The 18,711-nt window shown below is 39.4% G+C and overlaps 2 protein-coding genes across 3 annotated transcripts; both read left to right on the top strand.

The window, feature by feature from the left end:
• Positions 1–268: 268 nt before the first annotated feature.
• Positions 269–9,525, top strand: syt8 (synaptotagmin VIII). 2 transcript variants are annotated; one of them, XM_044036939.1, is made up of 9 exons: positions 269–482; positions 4,655–4,846; positions 5,724–5,896; positions 6,492–6,587; positions 6,879–7,046; positions 7,171–7,338; positions 7,701–7,818; positions 8,025–8,158; positions 9,023–9,525. In XM_044036939.1, the coding sequence occupies exons 2-9, from the start codon at positions 4,675–4,677 to the stop codon at positions 9,257–9,259; spliced, it is 1,266 nt and encodes a 421-aa protein (XP_043892874.1). In that variant the 5' UTR covers positions 269–482; positions 4,655–4,674; the 3' UTR covers positions 9,260–9,525. The 2 variants fall into 2 exon arrangements, with proteins under 2 accessions (XP_043892874.1, XP_043892875.1); XM_044036940.1 differs by lacking the exon at positions 269–482 and adding an exon at positions 1,991–2,073.
• A 1,217-nt stretch (positions 9,526–10,742) lies between these two features.
• Positions 10,743–18,400, top strand: prmt7 (protein arginine methyltransferase 7). Its single transcript, XM_044036921.1, has 17 exons — positions 10,743–10,973; positions 11,914–11,950; positions 12,278–12,427; positions 12,803–12,911; positions 13,004–13,116; positions 13,201–13,430; positions 13,888–14,068; positions 14,152–14,279; positions 14,408–14,537; positions 14,615–14,698; positions 14,797–14,844; positions 14,928–15,017; positions 15,662–15,823; positions 15,952–16,026; positions 16,347–16,507; positions 16,944–17,040; positions 17,410–18,400. Exons 1-17 carry the CDS (start codon positions 10,879–10,881, stop codon positions 17,566–17,568), a joined length of 2,049 nt encoding a protein of 682 aa, XP_043892856.1. The 5' UTR covers positions 10,743–10,878; the 3' UTR covers positions 17,569–18,400.
• The last annotated feature ends 311 nt before the right edge of the window (positions 18,401–18,711 follow it).

Genomic DNA, 18,711 nt, shown 5'->3' with positions numbered 1-18,711 from the left:
GGGAACCAGGAATTTTGGCACAGGACTGATTATGAAACATTCACTGTAATTTGCTCCATCCGCGCAAATTACAGTGAATGATTCATAGACTTAGTAAATGACAGAGGACATGGTACAACACTTTAATGAGATTATAAGGAAAGAATGCTATAAAAGCAGCCACTATAATCGGTAAACAGGCGTCAGTCCCAGCAACTTCGCTGATCTTCAGGTGACACATAGTGTATTTGAATAAATGATATTCCAGTAGCAAATACCCCACCTCTGTTTGAACACTGTGTGTTCCTGTGTGTGCGTGTGTGTGTGTGTGTTCACTAGGTGTGGTGGCTGCTGCAGGCCTGAAGCTCAGAGACCTGATGAGTTGAAGATGGCTGACTGAGCCTCAGCAGCACACAGAAAAAGAACAGCCACGAGAACAAAACTCCGAGACGGAATGACATTCAAATGAAAGAAAAATACAAGACGTGGACAGAAACATTCAGGTAGGTGTTGTTGCATGTTCTCTTATTTTTCTCTTCATCTTCACCGTCCACATGCAGCTGACACTGAGTTTCCTTTAGGGGAATTACAAAAATACAGGTGTAAAAGAATTTTACACAGAAAAGAAAAACCGTGTTAAAAGTTTCTACATGTGTTTTCTTTGCGGTGTTTGAGCTGCAGCTGTGTGTTTGTGATTAAATACAAAACCAACACCAACAGTACCTTAACAACCACGTTCACTGTGTCACTAACAACTGTCTGTTTGTTTATTGTTTTCTTTGATCTTGTCTTTCAGCTGCTTACTTCAATTTATCTTATTTGTTTTACCTTTGTCTTTTATCCTTTCATTATCTTATGCCTCCATTGTTTCTAATCATATTCCTCTCTAATATTCAGCCCTTTTTCTTTAGCTTTTCTCTGTCACTACTTCTTGTTTTTTTATCTCTTTCTTCTTCCCTCGTTTTATCAAGATTGACAAACAGCACTCTTCACTGTCAGTACTGTAGCACTCCCTTGTTCTTTGTTTCCCTTTCTTCCTGGGTATGATTATGTCCTTCCGATTCTTTTTCCTGTTTTGCTTTATTTTCTTGATTCACGACTTTGCTGTCGTCCACTTTTCGTCCTATTTGGGATGGAATGGAATTTCACGTAGTCGCGTTGGTGTCACTCGGTTGCCAGGCTTGTGCAAGGCCGCAAAAGCAGACCCGCCAGTGTTTTCTGTGTTTTTAAAAAAAACAAGTAATTGTAACATTGACCACTCAAAATTTGAGAAAATGTAAATATTCCATAAGTCAAGTCTAAAGTCATGAGTGTCAAGTCCAAGTCAACTCTGCAGTTCACCACATGGATCAGCAAACACTGTGGTCCTGGTGTCTGGCGTACAGGTAAGGTGTCTGACAGATGTGTGGTAAAAAAAAAAGTGTTATGTAGACTGCAGATCGGGGTTATATCAAACGTAAGGCCCACGTGCCAGAATTGGCCCACCAGAGGGTCCAATCTGGCCCCCAGGATGAATTTCTGAAAATGTCAGATTATTGTTTTGTGCCTTTGTAGATCCAGTGTCACCTATAAATTATAATTCACATGTGCAAACGGTACACTTAGGCATACCTTTGTTTAAAATTGCATTTATTTTTCTCAAGAAATTTCAGGTTGTTCCTAATGTCTTTTGTAAAAGAAAAAAAAATACGTTGGAGTTCTTGTTGTTTATAGGTATTTATGTTATTATTTAACCGGTCTGGTCCTGCTGTAGATGTTGCTGTGTGAATGGAAAAACTGCAGTGTTAGGCATCTGAAGTGGTCATCAAGACTAGAGACGCACTTTATAAAAACAGACACGACAGATAGTCCACTTTCACACACAGTCCTGTTTCCCTGCTGATTACAGTGAAAACAGCCTGGACATGGACGGAGGGAGGAGACATTTTTTTTTTGTTATTTTGTTGGAAAAGCCCTGTCTCTCCATTAGACGCCCCTCCCTTGCCTCTTCCTCTCCATTTGTTTTTTTGGAGCGGTGCAGTGTGAGTCAGAAATGTTTCCTTTGTTTGGTTGGTGCAAGCAGTGATTGCCACATTCTTGTAAAAGTCCTCATCTGTGAGTAAAGTACTTAATTCGCTGCTTTGATCTGTGATATTTGGGGGAAAAAAAACGTGAAGTTAATGTTAGACACTGTGTATTTATTAGTGACGATGTTCACTTGCTTTATGGAAAGAGAAAGACTTCCGTTTCAGATTGGAGAAACATCATGCGTCCTTGTTTTCTACAGGTATTTTAGTAAACTTCAGATCTGCCTCTGTTGTGAAAAGGAACAAAAAGATCTGAACACCTTCGAGCTTCTATTCAGTGATTGGCAATGAAAATCCTTTGAATAGGAGTTCTGAGTTGTGAGGATGTTTCCGTTCCTTTTCACGGGTATGAAGGTTTTTCATTGATCCAGCATCTTGCCAAAGGACTTTTACTAGAATGTGAGCATCATGTTCACAGTGTTATGTGAACCTAACACCTACCACAGCTGGATTTTAAAAGGCAAAACAAATCAATTTCAGTGTCATAGTAAAGATCAATCCTCACAAGGTTTCCACAAAGTTCAAATATCAAATCAATAACTGTCGTTTGTTTGGGATGTTTCTGAACATTTTTTTAAAGCCAGTCAGGAGTAGAGTCAGTGTCAGGAGTCTTCACTTTAACGTTTCAGTGGCATGTTATCAGAGAGGGAATCGAGTGTGGGTTAATATGCTGCTGTTATTTGTTCATGGTGGAGGCCTCCAGAGTGGAATTCCACCCAGAAATGCCAGCAGCAGTGAGACAACTGTAATGTTTGTTTGACTGTATAGACACAGTTGTGGAGAAGCCTCAAAACCACAGTCAGTGGCTCTTCAGTTTCGCGGTTAGGTTTTTGTGGTTAAAGTTAACTTACCTTTCTCCTTAAGACATGACCTTTAACAACACGGGGTTTGAGGTCATTCCATTGCTGTTGAAAGAAAAATATATGAACGTCAGTCTTTCAACAGTCAGTCATACATGGCTAAAGTCATCGGCCTGCAGATGTTTGATGTCCTTCAGCCTCAGGGGTGAAATCGTCAATTTTACAGCTTTGTTTTGTTTTGTTTGTCGTCGTACCTGCAACACCTGTATGCAGGTACGACAGGTAGCACCTTATTCTGGGGTGACTGTAGCTCAGTGGTAGAGGTAGTTGTCTTTCAGTTGGGTTGTGGGTTCAATTCCCGGCACTGCTAGTCTACATGCTGATGTGTCCCTTGGCAAGACACTTTACCCCACGTTGCTCCTGACACCTGTGCTGGCAGCGTATGAATGAGTATGAAAGATGTGTGATAGGAAGTGCACTGCACATGCTGTAGCTGCGCTGTGTGAATGAGTGTGAATGGCAAAAACTGTATTGTGATATGTAGAGTGGTCATTAAGACTACAAAAATGTTATATAAATACAAACCATTTATCCAAACTGGAGGTAAACAACTGTTTGACTGGCGAGTCAGCAAAAAATCTGTGATTTAATACAATTTTTCTTTGTATATCCAGAATTTTTGAAGGTAAGACGTATTTTTATTGATTCTCCACCAAGGAAATTCAAATGAACAAAGTGGCACAAAGGACATCAGCAAAAAATGTAGTAAAAGATATATAAGAATAATAATTAAAACATTAGCAATATCACATAAAATAACAATATACAACTGTATTAAGGTAACAGTGCAGCTCATCTTTGTGTCCTTGAACTCCAAAAAAAGGTACATTTCACAGAGGTTTTCATGGTTCTGTAATGGAAAATGATGTTTTAGTCAATCGAGAATTTAACAAGATGCAACTCTTGTCTTTAAGTAAAAGCATTTGTTTTGATATGGAAAGATACTAATAGACTTCACAATAAAAAGACATTTACTGTATAATGCAAAATAAACCTATAAATAACACCAACGGACGTAAATAAAATAGAATAATAAATGACGTAAATAATAACATGTAGACAACTGTAAGTAGAACACTTCACAAGGAAGAGGTTATCATTATAACAGGATATTAACCCTTGTCATTCTGGTTGTTTTTTTGTTTTTTTACTGTTAAGCCATTTTGGCGGTGTTGAATGAACATAATAAATTTGCCATAGGATATTAATTTCTGGAAAGATTTAGAACTGTCATCTCAGTTCCCTTAAATTAGCCCTAAAATGGCTAAGCTACACACACACTTTCTGATTTGTTCCTAGTGGCAGAAAATGTCACCTTCCCAAATCAAATTCTCCTTTAAATGTATTTTATGGAAATGATTGTAGTTTTTTGTTTTGTTTTGTCCAATAGAAAAAACAGTGGAGTTGTGTAAACATACTTGTCTTTAAAGGGTAAAAGTCTCAAATGATCATATTATTAATATTTGATATGTATATTTCAGGCTGAAGTAGTTTTAAAAGACTGACTAATTTAAAGTGGAGAAAAATATTAATATATAATGTTTTTACAGCTGTTTTTGGGAAGGTAACATTTTCTGCCACAAGGAACAAATTAGTTAAAGGAATTCTGAAGGATTAAGTTTGAGATTTAGATGGTGGAAAAAGGACCATGGTTTAGAAATACTGAACTTATCCCTCAAGTGTTAATGTCCATGGGCACCAGAGTTTGAGTTGTCACATCTGACACTGCTCTTTTCTTTTTTTCTCTAGAACTCTTCCTCGTCTTCATCATGCCTGCCATCCATCAATTAATACGAAATCTCTCTGACCCCGCTGTGTCAGTCACAGGGCACCCGACAGTAACATTTCAATACACCACCTTCTCCACCACCCCGACCTACACTAACACCACCAGCAATCCAGCTGCAGATTTGTTCCATAACCTGCTGGACAAGATTCCCTGTAAGTCACCGATGTGAACACGCACTCTACCCACAACCAAACCACATAACCAAAAGACATCCTCACATCCCAAAATCCACGTCAGATATGCAGTACTAACAAGTGAGAGTACTACATCATTGCATTAAAAGTACTATTAGAATCTCCTGCAAGAGACGGGGACGATTCCAATACTTTCTTGTGTCCGATGCCAATACTGACATCACAAACCGATACAAATCTACCAATACTGGTTCACTCTTTAATAGTGGACTGAAGATGATTGTGTTTGTGTGTTTATGTTTATTTGAAATCTGACTCATATTTCATTTTATATTAATGGCTTTTGAACATTTTTCTGGAAATATGTTTCCCCTTTTTTGCGTCCGTAAAGTATTATATATTTTTTGGAAATGTCAATCTTCACAGAGTGGGATTCAATGTGATGCCTGTAAGTGAGTTTATGTTTAGTTTGACCTCTAAAGGTATTCAGCAAATCTTTCTATTTCAGTCTGCGTGTTAATGACAACGTCCAAATAGCTGCTACTGTAATTGTTATTTTTTGTTGTTGATTGTCAAATTACATCTGATCCGACCCACAACATATTATCATAAAAAGGAACTTGAAATACCTAATTCAGTTAGTTTTGTTGCCTGAAATGTATACATATATATGTATACATATACACACATATGTATGTATATGTGTATATATATAAATATATGTATACACACATACGTATACAGTATATATAATTTATTGCCATCAAGAAGGGATCTTTTGGCAGACGTGTATGAACCTATTGTTTTCAACACAACAGCAGTGTTGTGTGTGTTTGTCCACCGCATCACAGATAACAAACCTCTCTGAGTGTGTATTTTGTCTGTTGCCGGGCAGTGCCTCGATGGGCGGTCTACACCATCATCGCGTGTGCCATTCTGCTGATTGTGATCTGCTGTCTGTGCATCTGCGCCAACTGCTGCTGCAAAAACAAGAAGAGGAGGCAGAAGAAGAAGAAGAACGAGAAGATCAACCTCCCGGAGGTGAACAAGAACACCACCACTGCGCTGGTAGGTCCATGTCAATCTGGGTCTGATCAAACCCCCACAGTTTTATGTTTAAATGAAATAAAAGTGTGTAAAGAAGTGATCTGCAGCTGCGGAAATACACTTTAAAAGTTGTTTGACTGAGACTCTCAGTCTTAAAGCGACTTCTATACTTGTATAAGTTACATTTCATATTATTTATCTTCCTATATGTTACATATTCAGTGCAGTCTTCATCACTTTTACTGCCCCCTCTGTCCACACATGCAGAGCTTGGCAAACAGGCATTTTCCTACTGCCTCCTCAATGTGGAATTCTTTTATAGTCACAGGGGAGGGCATCTTTGGGAGTTTGCTCCCACTCTTAGTATTTTTATTTGTTTATTCTCTTGGTACTATGCACATTTTCTTTATCGTTGTGTTGTCTGTCTGTAATTCTGTGTTGTACTGTCGTGTTGTTCTCTCTTGAAAATGAGACTCCGTGTCTCACTGGGGTAACGTGTATAAATAAAGGTTAAATTAAATGAAAATGTAAGTTATATCTGGTCCTTAATATCAGTACAAATCAGATTGTGCTTGGGTTCAACTCTGAACCTGATGTGTTTTCTCTGCTGTGACAGGTGCAGCCAGATGTGGCAGGTGTGGACTATGGCTCAACCAAACAGGATAGAGGAAAGCTGCTCTACTCTCTGGAGTACAACAACGCTCTGTCTGAGGTGATTCAATCTTTGACCCGCATTTGCTTAAAAGGAGTACTCCACTTGTTTTAATGTTAATGTAAGAATGAACATTTTAAACCTAAAGGTAAATTGTGATGTGACTTGAGTCCATTTGACTATAAACTATAGAATATGTGAGAAAATAAACACCAACTTAGTGTCTTATAAGCACCAAAATGAAATGACACTACTGACCTAAATGTTTTTCATTGGTCACACTGTTTAATTATACATTTGATATAAAGGCAGAAAAATCAGTGAGTTACTAAAGTTTTCTTCTCTTTTCAGCTCCAAGTCGGCATCAAAAAAGCCAGTGACCTGAAGGCCATGGACCTGGGTGGAAGCTCTGACCCGTACGTCAAAGTCTACATCTGTCCAGAGAAATCAAAAACCTGTGAGACCAAAGTGTTCAGGAACACACTGAACCCAGTCTTCAATGAGCAGTTCTCCTACAACGTGAGAAGTGTATTTGGTTTATAGCCGTCAAATATCTGTGTGTGTGTGTGTGTCAGGAGTCACAAAGTTCTGTTTGTTAGTTAAAAAAACCCCAAATCCAATGAGCAGAGTGATCTTTCCCCAGATCTCTAAGTCCTCCCTCTTGAAGTCAACCGCGGTGATGAAGGTGTTCGACTTCAACAGATTTGGCAAACACAACATCATCGGAGAGCTCAGGCTGCAGCTCAGCAACGTCGACTGGAACCACGTCCTGGAGGAGTGGCAGGACCTCGCTGAGCCTGCCAAGTTTGAGGTAAGACTCAGGGATTCTAATCCATGCTCACGTCTCTGTGATGTCATTTGTAGACACAGTGGTGCTGTGAGCTTCACTTTATGTCAACATGTTAAAGGTCCAGTGTGTAACATTTAGGAGGCAGAATTAAATATACTCCCCACAAGCTTGTTTGTATTAATATTATTCATTTCTTTATTTTTACTTTTACTTTGGACTTAAACTTACGTGGCAATAAATACAGATTCTGATTCCCACTATTAACATCTGAAGGGTTGATTTTTCAACATGCATGGCTCATACAACATGTTTTACTTTCACCAAATGCTTTCTTTCTTTTATTGTTGTAATGTTTGTCTTGTCTGTGTGTCTGTGTGCTGCAGGATGAAGAGCTGGGGGAGATCTGCTTCTCCCTGCGCTACGTTCCCACTGTCGGCAAACTGACCGTGGTGATCCTAGAGGCCAAGAACCTGAAGAAGATGGACATCGGAGGATTATCAGGTCAGACTCAGACTGACAGAGTTATTAGAAGTTCATCATCTTTTGATTAACTTCCCATCCTGCAATCATACATTTATACAAAATAGTTGCTTTTATGGAAACAGGTCAAAAAAAAAAATCATAAACACTGGAGAGAAAATAAGGTTTTTATGACCTTCGAGTCAGACAGTGATACTCGGTGGTTTTATTTCACCTGTTGTTCACAGATCCGTACGTGAAGGTGCAGCTGGCTCTGGACAAGAGGAAGTGGAAGAAAAGGAAGACGTCCATTAAAAAGAAGACATTGAACCCCTATTACAACGAATCGTTCACTTTTGATGTGACATTTGATCAAATCCAGGTTAGTACCCGCGGAGAAAAAAAAAACCATCACAGTGAAACAATACTTTCCTCCTTTCACCACTGACTGAACACATGTGATGAGGGTGGGCACAGGAAGCACCTACTTTTCCAAAGAGTGAAAGGGAACCAGCCTTTGCATACCAGAGAAGCTTTTGCTTATTTCAAAATGTTACCAGCTTTGAAAAGACTTGGAGTAAACACTAACTGATTTCAGTTTTAGCATGTTTATTTATGGCGACTGAAAGCCTGGGGATCACACATTCAACGACTGCGCCTGATGAGAGATCACAGTCTACACAATTTGTCAAATCAACTGAACGCATCAAACTCTCGCGACCATGTCTACTAGAGACAGTTTTCGTGACATCCTGTTGTCTTCCTGTTTCCCACTCACTCTTCTTCATTGGCTGTTGGCAACATATGTTTGCAGTTGGGTCAGTAACCAGCACACACAATCCGATTGCATCCACAATAAGCTCAAAAATATCAAACATGTTGACTACGACTGGTCGGATCAGGCCTGTTAGCCTCACACACTAACAGATTTCTGTGTTGACGAGCCATGCCGACTGTCCCTAACTAGTGCAAACTGGTGCAAACTCTACCCAGTTGTATCCCCAGCATTTCGATGGCCTAATTATACATGTATTTAAACATGTAATTCTCGTCAATAACTCCCCAATTTCACACACTGGACCTTTAAAAGTCATGAATGTTTATTCTAAAGTGGACTGAGAGGAAGTGAAGTAGGTGACTTAAAAAACAGTGAAATTTTGTTCGTCCCTCAAACCCTGAAAAAAACACGACAAAACTGAGAGACAACTGTGAAAATGTTTTGCTGAACTTTTTGTGTCGTCCTCAGAGGGTAAACCTGGTCATCTCTGTGTGGGACCACGACGCTGTGACGCGAAACGACGCCATGGGGAAGATCTTCCTGGGCTGTGATGCCACAGGGAACCAATTGAGACATTGGGCCGACATGTTGTCCAACCCACGGCGGCCGGTGGCTCAGTGGCACAGCCTGCTGTTGGCCGAGCAGGTCAACTCCACACTGAACCTGAAAAAGAAGATCCCTCTGCGTGACAAACTGCCCCTTTGATGGAAAAACATGTAACATTCTCAGGAAAATCACTGACAAAGAGATTGAAATATTGAATATTCTACATATATATATATATATATATATTCTATATCTAACTGACTACCCTGTATTGTAAATTAAAGATCAATTATATTTTACTATCAAATCATATAATGTTTGTTTTTTTTAACTTTAAAACACGAGCACTTTCCTTCTGTATGAAATGTATCTCTAATCCAGACTTTGCTTTAATTTGAAAATAAATGTCATGAAATCTCATGTGATCACATTTACTGTTTGTGTCTCAGAGGAGCGTCAGATCCCAGGGATCCTCAAGATGTTTCTGGAGGAATTATCAGGCACCAGAAATGCTTGAAATTCCCAAAGATTTCCCAAAACAGAAAAACTAGACTTTTCCCAGCCCATTTCTTCTGCCTTGGATGAAAAAAGATCCTGTTAGTCACCGGTCTCAAACTTGCAGCCAGTGGGTCACATGCAGCCCTTCAATCACGTTTATGTGGCCCGCCACTTAAATGTTTGTTTTTGATATTTACAGATTGTTAATTTAATAATTAATAATATAATTCATTTAATTTCATTTACAGGTTTTTTTTTTATTGTGACTCATGTCATATCAAAACAAACACCTTTATTTTGAAATTATGTAAAATATCATGAACAATTGTGGTTTTGGTTGTTAAAATATCATGATGGAATATTGGCATGTCATTTTAAGATACTATCGTCCACCCAGACTGAACAGGTGTTTTTCCCCGCAGTTGGACTTTTCTTTACTTGAGCGCCCCCTACTGACCAGACTTTAAGCTCATGTAGACCCCAGGTCATTTGACTTTCAAGCCCCTGCTTTAAGTCATAATAATGACAAGCCTTCTCTAAAATATTACTGTTACATCTCAAAATAATATATATATATTTATATATATATATATATATATATATATATATATATATATATATATATATATATATATATATATATATATATATTAGTCAATATTTCTTCTATTTCAAAAATATTTTGAGATGGTAAGTTGTAATTTTTACAAATCATCATTTGTAAAAAATCATTCTTTTGACATAGTAAGTCATAACTCATTATTATAATCATTCCAGGTTTCTCATTAAAAATTAATTAGACTATTAGATTATACTTAGGTGTTCAGATGTAATTACATGGGATCACATGGTCAGTGTTCAGCCAATGAGAGCTTTTTAACATTATTAGAAAAATACAATTGGTTGTTGCTAATTATACATTACAATTCAGCTTCATTGTCAAAAGCACTAGAAACAATGTGAGCAACAAAAAACATGATAAACAGCAATAATAAAAACAGACCAGAGTGTTTGTTGGGATACTTCTTATGAATTCGATTGTGTTGTATACACTCCGCTACAGTAGGTGGCAGTAACGAACACTTGGTTTCCCAAATTCGACAAAATTTACAAAGAAAAAGAAAAGTTGTGACGTTTTGGGGGAAATGGCCGCCTCCATGGTGACAACGCTTGTTCAGTAATTCACTTAGTTTTCAGGCTGAAACTGCAGATTAACACAAAAACAACAGGTTTTATTTAGGCGTAGAGCGTCGCGGAGTGTTACTACAGCCGCCGGACAGATGAAGACCTTCTGCGGAAGAGCCAACCCGACCACGGGAGCTTTAGACTGGGTGGAGGAGAGTGAGGAGTATGACTATCACCAGGAGATAGCGAGGTAACTATGAAAAAACGTTTTAACATTAGATATTTACTACCGATATCTGCACCGTCATTCTTACTAGTTACAGATATCTGGAGTTCAGTTTTTACTAGTAAAATTCAAACTACTTTTGCCACTCATGTATATGGGGTTTATCTACAACTTCATTATGACTAGTCATATTATCAACATTGTCCTTTTAAGGTATCTTGAATTAGGTTTCTGATTGTCATAATGACGTTGTAGATATCTCGCACTGTAGACATGTAGATATGTCAATATCTAATTACAAATTCAAGATATCTTGAATTCACGACTATCTGAAACTTATTTCAAGATATCTTTATGGATATGAGGATATCAAGATATCTTGAATTATGAGGATATTTAAAGATATCTTGAATTATGTAGACATCTTAAACTGGAGTTAGAGATATCTACAATTCAGTTACAGATATCCTCAACTGAATTGTAGATATCTATAATAACAAACCCCATATATGAATGGCAAGAGTGATGTCATTTTGAAAGTAAAAAGTGAATTACAAATATGTCTGAAAGAATGATGTTGCAGATAATTGGTAGTGAATGTCCTGTCGATAAAATGTTAAAACCACTTGCCATAAAAGTAACTAATGACTAGTTACATTTATGGCAGGTGGTTTTAACAATGACGTTATAGATATCTAAAATTCGAATGAGTGATTAGTGCTTGACGATTTTGAATAAATATCTAATTGTGATTATTTTGACAGGAATTGTGATTGCGATAACAGTGGGAATGGTCATTTTTACATGATTATTCTCTAAATTCATATTTAAAATGATTAGTGTGTGATATTTGTGCAGATCTGTGAGAAACAAAGATGTTCTCTTCAGTCTGTAGAATAAGATGTGTATAGATCGAGACCCTGAGTCTGTTTTCTCAGCACACTTCTAATTTCTTCTGTTTCAGGTCTTGCTATGCTGACATGCTGCATGATCATGACAGAGTAAGTGCTGAAGAACATGAGCATTACATTATGTGTGTGTGTGTGTGTGTGTGTGTGTGTGTGTGTGTGTGTGTGTGTGTGTGTGTGTATATACTCGTTTTTCTTACCTGAAGCCTGATCCTATTGAGGCAGAACCTCAGTGCATAGGCTCTGGTTCAAGTTAGGATTAAGATGTAAATTGTGGTTAGTTTAAGGTTAGGTTTAGGGATAAGGCTTTGGTTAGGCCGTCCAAATGAGTGAAAATCAATGCAGTATGACTGATGGAGAATGAACAAGCAGCCCACCATAGACTCTTCTAACTCAGGCGACGTCCTTGCTTCCTTTCAGAATGAGAAGTACTACCAGGGGATCCGTGCAGCTGTGGCCAGAGTCAAGGCTCGTGGTGAGAAGGTCATCATCCTGGACATCGGGACAGGGACAAGCCTACTATCCATGATGGCCCTCACTGCCGGTGCTGACTTCTGCTATGCTGTGGAGGTACACTTTTCTGACTTTTTTAAGTGCTATAACTGAGGTATCGCAACCTTATTTCTGCAACGTACCTGGCTGAAGGAGATGTACAAGACTTTGAACTGGACTTTGAAATACATGCACTGCAAAGTCAGATTTCCACTGTAAACGCAGCTTTTCATCGTCATGATTTGTCTGGATCTGTGTCCTAATGATATTTTAAACACTACTTTGTCTGTTCATAGATAGATAGATACTTTATTCATCTCACAGAGAAATTCACAATTCACAGTGATAGTATCTTAGGGTTTTGACATGTTTGTTTTCTATAATGGATAAATAATTAAAATAAATCAATAAACCCTCAGTTGGCTTTATTGTTCCTTTGACTAAACGCTGCAGGTTTTTAAGCCCATGGCTGAAGCTGCCCAGTGCATCGCAAAGAAGAATGGCTTCTCTGACAGGATCAAGATTATCAACAAACACTCCACTGATGTCACTGTGGGGCCTGGTGAGATACATACACACACGCACTGCATGAATTTCTCTTAGAGACTGTGGTCTAAGTCTCATGAGATGTATTTTATTTGTCATTTATTACAGATGGTGATATGCAAATGAAGGCCAATGTCCTGGTAACGGAGCTGTTTGATACTGAACTGATAGGTGAAGGAGCACTGCCCAGCTATGAACATGCTCATGAAAATCTGGTCCAGGTGTGTGTTTTTGCAGTTACATTTCTTAGTGCTCTCATGAGGCCCAGACGTGAAATTCACCTACTGTGCCGCTAACCCCTGCAGGAAGGCTGTGAGGCAGTTCCTCATCGGGCCACCGTTTATGCTCAGTTGGTGGAATCAGAGCTACTGTGGAGCTGGGCTCAGCTGCAGCCGGTGGAGGTGGAAGATGTCCGCCTGGTCCCTCCACCTGCTGTTGGCCACTGTGCTGGAGCTCATTCAGTCTGTGACATCCAGCTGAGCCAGGTGCCACCCAGCAGCTTCACTCCGCTAGGTCCTCTCTGCACCATGTTCAGGTATGAAAGAGAGACATTCAATTAATTAAAGAGACTCACAAGAGGGTTTATTGCAGATGTAAATAAATAAAATAGGAAATGGGTATATTATACCACATGATTGATTTGATATATAATCTGAGCCTGGATGAGGCTGTTAAAAGCCTCTATGATGCTGGTTTCAGACTCATCTAAGTGACATAAAATTGCATTCAGATTTTGCAGACATGCCTCAACTGAAGTGGACACAAAAAGCTGACTGACACTTTGTCATGTGGGAACACGCAGTAGCCACCGAGAGCTTCTTTATACTGCTTTTCTTAAAAATTAAGAAAAAAAAATTACAACATCGATAAATATGACATCATTCATCTCATCAATGTAAACGTGGTCACTGTATTTTATTCATCTATACTGTCTACTGTGTTTTCCACATCTCGCTTCACTTCCTCCTGCACTCTTGTCTTTTCCCTCTCAGTGTTGACTTCAGTAAGCCGGTGAGCAGTGCTTTCCACTCTTACTGCTCCCAGTTTGTTGCTCAGTCCAGCGGTCGAGCCCACGTAATCCTGTCCTGGTGGGATCTGGACATGGATCCCAGTGGAAGCATTGTGTGCACCATGGCTCCTAGCTGGACATATTCACAGCCAAAGACGGCTCCAGTGAGTTCGAGTACATTATTTAAGCAGTCTCCTGATTCAGGCTCCCGTCACGTCCGTCACACTAATCTGTTCTTGTATTTTAGTGGCGGGACCACTGGATGCAGAGTGTGTACTTCCTGCCTGTGGAGAAGGTGGTGAAGGAAGGAGAGGAGCTGAGCCTGACTGTTTGCCATGACGACTACAGTCTGTGGTACAGCCTGCGGTCTCCTAGGTGAAACAGCGCAGAGACAAAAGCTTAAATTTGAATTCTGGTATTTTCAACCCCGGACTGTATGTTTTTTTAAGCGTATACGTGAATAGTGCTTAAAAAAACTTGGCTGTTCTTGTTATTGTCCTCAGCCAACAGACTGAAGCTGTTCCATCTCGACCGTGTTGTACCTGCCAGGCTCACCTGCTGTGGACTCGACCGCGTTTTGGTGAACTCAACGACAGACGGCGAACGGAGAGCTTCATCCGCGCGCTACGCAGTGTAAGTCACGGTGCATCTGAGTCCAGACAGATTATTCATGTAAACTTTACTAACATTACTCACTGTGTTACCTGCAGGTTCTGAGAAAAGACAGCATATGTCTCAGCATCAGTGATGGAAGTCTACTTCCTGTGTTTGCTCACTTGCTAGGAGCCAAGAAGGTATTGATACAGTACTGACCTTGTTAATATATACTTAACCTTTTCCAAACTCTTACTTTCTTGGTGACTTGCCTGCTTTACCTCTTGTCTCCCCTTAGGTCTTCAGTTTGGAAAACTCTAGAATGTCCAAACAGGTTATTGAGCAAGTAAGTTACATAAAGAAAATTGTGTCTCAGCATAAAAACACGGAAGTTAGGAAGTGCTTAATCCTACAGATTTTTCTCTGCAGGTGTTGGAGGCCAACATGGTAAAAGGGGCTGTTGAGCTGCTGGAGCTGAAGCCTGATCAGCTGACCAGTAGTGACTTGAAAGGAGAACAGGTATGTTTGGAACAATCCTTTAGTTTAGCTGTGTAGATGTGGCTTTGTTGATATTTAAATACTTTACAAAACTTTACATTTAATAAAACCACAGGTCGTAAAGAGTCAATCAAACTGGAGCCAGACTTCGACAAAAGAGACGGTGACCACACCGTAGAAGACAAACAGCACATGATCAAATCTGTAAAACGAAAAGAATGAATACTCACTTCTCTGTAACAGAGTCTCTTGAGAAAAACAGCATTTTTAGCTCACAGGACGAGTCGCAGGTCTATTTTTGTCACATAAGTAAATTCAAATGAAGGATTTCAAATGCCAATGTCATACAGTAACACAATCAACAACTCACGCGTGCTGTGAGGTGTTTTTGTATTGTATTTGTATTTTTGTGAGACACATCTTAAAAGTCTGTCTAATTCTTAGTTCTTTGAGGGCCAGCAGGGAGCGTGCACTGCTCAGTCAGTCCTGCAACCACACTTTAATGCAGCAGCCTCCATGATTTGTGACATCTGTCCTTGTTGACAGTTATTCACATGACGGCACTGGCTCTTTTGTCGTTTGTTGGAATCCAATCTATTTCATGCAGAACGTTCTAGGTTACAAATTCCAACCACATATACGGTATATTGTTTAATTTTGCACAGATCTCAGTCCTGATGGGTGAACCACACTTCTGCACCAGCCTCTTACCGTGGCACTCCCTGTACTTCTGGTACTGTCGGACTGCGCTGGCAGGTTTTCTGCTGCCCAACGCCACCATCCTGCCCTGCTCTGCCACACTTCACATGGTGGCTGTGGAGTTCCAGGTGGGACAAATGGGAATGTTTTCATACGTACACATTTTATATTTACCTCCATCACATAAAGTAAATAATAATTGTTAAAGGCAAGGGCCAACTGACCTTTATTGTCCCCTGTTTGTTGTGCCTTTTAGGATCTGTGGAGGATAAGAGCACCATGTGGAACATGTGAGGGCTTTGATGTCACTCCCATGGATAAAATGGTCCAGGTGACATTTTTCTGCCATTTATTTTTCTTTATTGTCACTTGGAGGAAAGTCTCACACAAGAAATATGAAATGAATTCCAGGAGACAGACAAGGACACCTCTCTGTCTGGACGTTAAGGGTCAAAGAGTTTTGTGAGGATCTGTCTCAAGCTGATGGGACACTTGATTTCAGTTCATATGGAAAATCAATTGTCTTTTAGTTGACATAACTTACCAAAGTACTGTAGAAAAAACATTAGAAAACAGCCTCTCTCTATTTCTACCAATGTATTGTGATGTATGAATGAATGTGATGTAAAAAGTAGCATTTGATCATTTCAGAAATCTCTGGATTTCCGTGAGTCCCGCGAAGCAGAGCCCCACCCTCTGTGGGAGTATCCGTGCCGTGCTTTGACGCAGTCTGCAGCCGCCATGACCTTTGACTTCACACAGTGTGTCCCTCAGCAGCCGATCAACAGTGAAGGCTCACTGCCTTTCATAAGGTAGTTTCTTTCTTAATTTCTTTCTGTGCGATCTCACCAGGCATCAAAACAAATCAAATCAACCTAATAAATGTTATTTGCCAACCAGTTTTGTTTGTTTACAGTCTCCCTTGATCCATCAGTACATGTTCATGTTGTTGCCAGAACACACAGGAAAGAACATTTCCCTTCTACAAAGTAAAGCTAGAATAATTATGTTTAGTGCACCATTTAGTTAATAATTGTAAAAAAGTGATCTACATGTTATGTTTGTTTTACGGCCAGTTTAAGGACATTTGCAGTAATCAAAAGTATATTATGAATCCCAGAACAACTAAACCCTCACTTAGTTAGGGTTAGTTGAGTTTGTTGCCTTGTCCAGTCATCAACAGTGGGAGATTTTTTTTCACACATCATCAGTGGTCAGCTGTTTACAGTGTCCAAACTTCTGTTTCAGAGAGGGTCGTTGTCATGGGGTTGCGCTGTGGATGGAATATCACCTAACCAATGAAATCACTGTCAGTGCAGGTCTGACTGGACCAATCAATGATCAGGTATCTGTCTTTTTATATATTCTTTCTCCTGCTGCTTCTGTTCCTCTCTCATGTCATGTGATTTCTGTAGAATTTGATTTCTTTGTTCCCCCTTTGCACCTGTTGTCACAAGTCATTACACTTTCCTTCTGATGACAGCTGCTTTCTTAATTTGTTGAAAGGACAGTCTTTGACGGGATCTGTTAAATTCTTACTATACTTACTCTGCTGCTAGAAATGTTTCAGTTCAAAATGTGTCCTGTTTTGTTTGAGAGGTAAAGCTCAGAGGATCAATTTCTGTGGCTTCTGCTCACGTTTTCTGTAAAAGTAAAAGGTGACCGTGAAAGTTGGGGTTTGGTGACAAAGATCTTGTCCTGCCTTCTCCCACAGGGCGACTGTGAGTGGGTTCGACACAGGAAACAGGGAGTGTATTTCTTCAGGTCACCGTGGGAGAGCTCAGGTGACGGCAGAACCGCCGTGTCTTACAGCTTCACCTTTGAACCTAGTTCAGGAGATATTAAGATGGATTTCAGCACCGGGTCTCAGTGATGTGGAACAGTCACTGACTGAAGAATTAACTCTTTTAACACTGCGCTTTTTACCTCATGTTTTTAGAGTGCATATTTAATGAGGGTCAGTATTGTGTGCCTTTGATATCAGTTTGATCATGGACGATTAATCGAGGAATTGTTTGGTTCATGTCAGCAAATGTTATCAGTGTGTCTCAAACCTGGAAACCAGAAGATATTCACATTTAAGAGGCTGAGAAATTAGAAAAACTTGTTTTAATTAACACTTAAGCTGATTTATTCATCCATCTTCTATCGCTTCATCCTCCACATGTGGGTCACGGGTGGGGGCGCTGTGCCAATCCTAGTGGACATAGGGAAAAAGGCGGGTACACCCTGGACAGGTCACCAGTCCATCACAGGGCTTAACTGATTCATCTACTATCCAAATAGTTGATGATGAATTTAGTAACTGATTAATCAAGTAATTCTTTCAGCATTAGTATGAATGGTTATTTGTCATGTTGCTGTCTGGGTGTACTTCACCTTTCACCTGAGGTCAATGAATGAATGTTGTAATGTGGTCATAGTTGTCCCTAAACCTGGCTAGCATTTAGTCTTTTTAGACTCTGGATGATAAAAGCTGTCTACCATAACCCAGGCCCTTATTTATAATCATGACTATATACATTTACATGTAAGGGATTCAGTTTAAGGATATGCTGTCAGCTATGCTATGTAGTATAAAATTAACCTGGAAGAACATGGACCAGACATGACTGGCAGATCTTTTTCATTTCTAGGTCACTGATCTTGGCAAAACCAGATGTATTGTTACAGAAATTATGAATAAACTTTGTTTGTCGTCTAAAGCTGATGTCATTTTAAGGCCAGGACCATCAGGCTCTTCAAACCAAACATTTCATTCTTAATATTAGATCTGTTAATGTTTTGTTATTTTAGGCAATGTGATGGACCAACATGCTGAGATCCACTAAACTAACAGACCAAACTGTTTCCTGGAACAAACACAGTATTAACATGTCTGTTTTTTCTTTATTGTATGAAGATTTAAACAGAAAAACAGAAAAGCATAAGCCTTGAACTACATCAGTTTGTATTCTTGTAAATGTAAATGTGTGAATTATACTGCTAAACAATATGAAATTTTGACAGGAAAATT

This window comes from Solea senegalensis, linkage group LG10, assembly GCF_019176455.1.
Source record: "Solea senegalensis isolate Sse05_10M linkage group LG10, IFAPA_SoseM_1, whole genome shotgun sequence".
Taxonomy (NCBI): Eukaryota; Metazoa; Chordata; class Actinopteri; order Pleuronectiformes; family Soleidae; genus Solea; species Solea senegalensis.
The sequence above is the reverse complement of the archived record's forward strand: the minus strand, read 5'-3'. Positions and strand labels throughout refer to the sequence as shown.